Consider the following 5,541-nt stretch of genomic DNA (forward strand, 5'->3'; position numbering starts at 1 on the left):
CATCATACTACGTAGTCTGAAAACCCTTTGACTCCTGATGATGTGGGAACTTTCTATAAGTTTGGCAAATAAATATAGTTAATGTCTTTTAAGTAAAGTTGATGTCTTTTATAGGCATTTATGATTGGTGTCTTTTTTTTCCCCCCTTTTTAGTGTACCTCCACAGGTATGCCAGCCCATATGCAAAGCAGATCTATGTTAAGACCACTGGAGCTATCTTTATCCAGTCAAACCTCATACTCTGAAAATGAAGTTTTAAAGAAGGAGTTAGAAGCAATGCGAACTTTTTGTGATTCAGCAAAACAAGACCGACTCAAGCTCCAAAATGAACTGGCTCACAAGGTGGCAGAGTGCAAAGCTTTAGCACTGGAGTGTGAAAGGGTCAAGGAGGATTCAGATGAACAGATAAAGCAATTAGAAGATGCATTAAAAGATGTGCAGAAGAGGATGTTTGAGTCAGAAGGTAAAGTGAAACAAATGCAGACCCATTTTCTTGCCCTTAAAGAGCACCTGACCAGTGAAGCAACTACAGGGAATCACAGACTGACGGAGGAACTGAAGGATCAGTTGAAAGACATGAAAGCAAAATATGAAGGTGCTTCGGCAGAAGTGGGAAAACTAAGAAACCAAATCAAACAAAATGAGATGGTGGTAGAAGAGTTTAAGAGAGATGAAGGCAAGCTGAAAGAAGAAAATAAGCGATTGCAGAAGGAATTTAGTATGTGTGAAATGGAGCGAGAGAAGAAAGGAAGAAAGGTCACAGAGATGGAAGGCCAGTTAAAAGAATTGTTAGCAAAGTTGGCTCTTTCCATTCCAACAGAAAAATTCGAAAACGTGAAGAGCTTATTATCGAATGAAGTGAATGAGAAAGCAAAAAAGTTAGTAGAAATGGAGAGAGAATGTGAAAAATCACATAGTGAAATTAGACAGTTAAAGAGAGAACTTGAGAATGTTAAGGCCAAGCTTGCTCAGCATGTCAAACCAGAAGAACATGAACAGCTCAAGAACAGATTGGAGCAAAAATCAGGCGAACTTGGGAAGAAGATCACAGAGTTAACACTGAAAAATCAGACATTACAAAAGGAAATTGAAAAGGTGTATCTGGATAATAAGCTCCTCAACCAGCAAGTACATAACTTAACAATTGAAATGAAAAATCATTATGTTCCTTTAAAAGTAAGTGAAGAAATGAAAAAGTCACATGATGTCATTCTTGATGATTTGAATAAAAAGCTTTTAGACGTAACACAGAAATATACAGAAAAGACCTTGGAAATAGAGAAACTGCTGAAGGAAAATGACAGTTTAAGTAAGAACGTTAGCCGCCTGCAAGCTGTGTTTGTTCCTCCTGAGAAACATGAAAAAGAGATAACGGCTCTGAAATCCAATATTGTTGAACTTAAAAAACAAGTGTCTGACCTTAAGAAAAAATGTGGTGAAGACCAAGAGAAAATACATGCACTCACGTCTGAAAGCGCTAACTTGAAAAAGACTATGAGTAATCAGTATGTGCCAGTTAAAACCCATGAAGAGATGAAAGTAACATTGAATAACACATTAGATAAAACTAACAGAGAATTATTAGATGTGAAGAAAAAATTTGAAGGTATAAATCAAGAATTTATAAAAATAAAAGATGAGAATGAAATATTGAAGAGAAACCTGGAAAACACTCAAAACCAAATAAAAGCCGAGTACATCAGCCTAGAAGAGCATGAGGAAAAGATGAGTGCTCTAAGTAAGAGCATGAAAAAGGTACAGGAGGATAATGCTGAAATACTGGCTAACTACAGACAAGGCCAAGAAGAGATTGTGAGGCTGCATGCTGAGATTGAAGCCCAGAAGAAGGAACTCGACACAATACAAGAATGCATTAAGCTAAAATATGCACCAATTATCAGCTTTGAAGAGTGTGAGAGAAAATTTAAAGCAACAGAGAAGGAACTAAAAGAACAGTTATCAGAGCAGACACAAAAGTACAGTGCCAGGGAAGAAGAGGCCAGGAAAAACAAGCAAGAGAATGACAAGTTAAAGAAGGAGATTTTTATCCTTCAGAAAGATTTAAAGGATAAGAATGTTCTCATTGAGAATTCACATGAAATGGAAAGAACACTAAGCAGAAAAACAGAAGAGCTAACCAAACAGTTAAAAGATCTGTCACAGAAATACACAGAAGTAAAGAACGAGAAAGAGAAGCTAGTAGAAGAAAATGCCAAACAAACTTCTGAGATACTTGCAGTGCAAAATCTTTTGCAAAAACGGCACGTTCCAATGGAACAGGTTGAGGCCCTGAAAAAATCTCTCAATGGCACAATTGAGAATCTAAAGGAAGAACTAAAGAATATGCAAAGGTGTTATGAGAAAGAGCAGCAGACAGTGACCAAACTGCATCACTTGTTGGAGAATCAAAAGAATTCTTCTGTGCCCTTGGCAGAGCATTTGCAGATTAAGGAAGCATTTGAGAAAGAAGTTGGAATCATAAAAGCTAGCTTGAGAGAAAAGGAAGAAGAAAGCCAAAACAAAACTGAGGAAGTCTCCAAACTTCAGTCTGAGGTTCAGAATACCAAACAAGCATTAAAAAAATTGGAGACTAGAGAGGTAGTTGATTTGTCTAAATATAAAGCAACGAAAAGTGACTTGGAGACACAGATTTCCAACTTAAATGAAAGATTGGCCAATCTGAATAGAAAGTACGAGGAAGTATGTGAGGAAGTTTTACATGCCAAAAAGAAGGAACTATCTGCAAAAGATGAGAAGGAATTACTACATTTCAGCATTGAGCAAGAGATCAAGGATCAGAAGGAACGATGTGATAAGTCCTTAACAACAATCACAGAGTTACAAAGAAGAATACAAGAATCTGCTAAACAAATTGAAGCGAAGGATAATAAGGTAGGGCACAAAGTAGTCTGCATGGCTATAGGATGGAAACTCCAGAGCAGAACTAACAGAGTAGGAGAATAGAACTCTTTACCATAGTATCCCATGCAGGTTTACAAAAGTATTAACAAAGTGAACATTAAATGCTCCCTTTTGGTTTTGACTACTGATAGGAAAAAATTTCTGAATTGAAAAAAGTAACACAAACAAAAACAAAAGCATTTTTCCTTCTGTTTCTTTAATTGAGGAAAGATGGGGTGACTCATGGTTCACTTGCCTCATAGATGAATAGTCAAAATTCAGGGGGTTTGTAGCATCCGAAGGGTGGGGATGGAGAGGATGGAAAAAAACTGTTTCTGGGCTGCAAGAAACCGAGGATTCTGGGGAGCATCCCAAACACATGATGTTGGAATTCACCCATGCCAACAAACTGATCCCCCCAATTCATTGTATGTTCTGTCTGCCATATCTTTCTATAGACTAGTCCCCTCACCCAGAATATCCTTCCCCTCCTCTCTACTGAGTTACATCCTATATATTCTTTAACACTTTATCTTCCATCCTAAAATCTTCACTGTGCAATCTAGCCTGCAGTAAACAGTTCCTCTTTCAAAATGCATGTTTTGTTTCAACTTTGCATTTGAAACATTTGTATTACCATGTTAGAATTATGTGGTTGATTTTCTCAGTCAGTTTTTAAGAGCAGGATTTATAACTTATCTTTTCTTTTTATCTTTTATTCTCATGGTACAATTTATAGAATAGATATCCAACAATAGTTTTAAAACTGGTAGTTGCATAGAGTTTGTACTGTGGAGATGAGACATGACTGCTGTTTTATCCATTCAACAAGTAATTATTAAATACCTTCTTCATGCCATATGCTGGGGATACAGTGATGTGTAAAAGGAGACAGACACCTAAGTGGAGAGGTACAAGTACTAACCTCTGGCAGGTCTTCTTTCATGACCCAGAATTTAAATGCTTCAAACTTGTTTGGAAGGTGGTTATGAATATAGTAATATATAATTATAATAGCTAATTATTAATATCTACTTATACTTGTCATTTATTGAGCCTGTCCTATGTACCAGACATATATTTATAATTGCATTTGATTTTCTTAACTCTGAAAGATTTTCTGTCTTTCACCAGTATGGAAACAAAAGCTCAGCAAAGTAAAGGAAATTAACCAAGCTCATACAAGTCAGACCTGTTAACTTTAAAGCCTGTGATTTTTCCATTACTCTAAACAGCTTGCCTGTTTTTTCCCCTCTCTACAACAAAGTAATCTTAAATAATTAAACTCTTGAAAAGGGAACAAGGCATGCCCATTAATTCTAGACTTAGAGGAGACACACATTCTTTTCTTTTCGTACTTTGTTGAGGGGAATGCCCCCTCTCTTCCTATGTTCCAAGCATTACCTGGAAGATAGTTTATATATCTTTATAGATAATTATGTATAATCTAAACGTAGAATGACTAAGGTCATGCTCAAATCTTTTGATATATGTAATATTCTTAATTTGGTATTGCTTTTATAAAGAATTTGCTGATAATTTAAAGAAATTAAATTACATATTGTAGATACTGTTGATAACTTGGCAGTATTCATACCTCAATTTTCTGATATAAATTTTGTCTTAACAAAGGAATGATTGTGCAGAGATGTTCATTATAAATGAATAAGTGAATAATATGTTTCTCCTACAATTTTTTTCCTTTGTTTAAAAAGATAACTGAACTGCTTAATGATGTAGAAAGACTAAAACAAGCACTCAATGGCCTTTCCCAACTCACCTACACAAGTGGGAACCCCACCAAGAGGCAGAGCCAACTGATTGACACTCTGCAGCACCAAGTGAAATCCCTGCAGCAGCAGCTGGCTGTGAGTAACCAGATGCATAGAACTCCGCGTTAGTATGTGCCGGCTCGCATTAGTTCCTAAAGCTTATTTAGAAATTAAATTGGTTTATAGCTGTGTTCAGATCCAAGAATGTAATTGTTTTTGCCAAAAGTTACCTATACTTGTGGTATAATAATATCATTTGTTGGTGCCTGCTATATGCCAGGCACTACGTTAAACATTTTACATACTGTATCTTCATCACAGTCCTGCAAAGCAGATTTTATTCATCGCTCCATTTTATTCTTAAGGAAACAAAGATTCAAGTACTTGATGCCTGGGGTCCTACAGCTGCGATGTAGACCTGGGACTGGCTGACTCCAAATCCAGCACCTTTCTCACTGCAGTGTACTCTCTAAAAATATTGGTCCACTAAACTAAAGGAGGTTTTTAATAATCTTTTATTCTTATGACCAAGGATGGGCATTCCTAAGGTTTTATTCCTTATATCCTCGTACATTAAAAGAAGGCATCTGGATCTCCATCTCTCCTTTATATATTAAAAGAAAGCATCTGTATTTAAAAGCTAAAATTGGAACTCTGCTCTAAGCCCTGTCACTTACAAGCAAGTAGCATTGAACATTCCATTTAAACCTTGGCATCCTCATCCATAAAATAGGATAATAAGAACTGATTACTTATTTGTTTATATTTTTAATTGAATGAGCTAATATACATTGAAATGCTAAGTAAAACATGGCCCAATCAAATGTAAATTGTTGCTAATATCCTATTTTGTAGGAATTGCTTATGA

General features: G+C 36.0%; 1 protein-coding gene across 1 annotated transcript in view; it reads left to right on the forward strand.

The window, feature by feature from the left end:
- Positions 1 to 5,541, forward strand: part of UACA (uveal autoantigen with coiled-coil domains and ankyrin repeats) — a 54,637-nt gene that overhangs the window by 44,134 nt on the left and 4,962 nt on the right. The window contains exons 11-12 of the mRNA XM_012640558.1: positions 154 to 2,892; positions 4,617 to 4,769. Coding sequence (XP_012496012.1) covers positions 154 to 2,892; positions 4,617 to 4,769 — 2,892 coding nt within the window. The remainder of the gene's footprint in view (positions 1 to 153; positions 2,893 to 4,616; positions 4,770 to 5,541) is intronic.

The sequence above is a fragment of the Propithecus coquereli genome, unplaced genomic scaffold (genome assembly GCF_000956105.1).
Source record: "Propithecus coquereli isolate 6110/MARCELLA unplaced genomic scaffold, Pcoq_1.0 Scaffold155, whole genome shotgun sequence".
In the NCBI taxonomy this organism is placed as follows: Eukaryota; Metazoa; Chordata; class Mammalia; order Primates; family Indriidae; genus Propithecus; species Propithecus coquereli.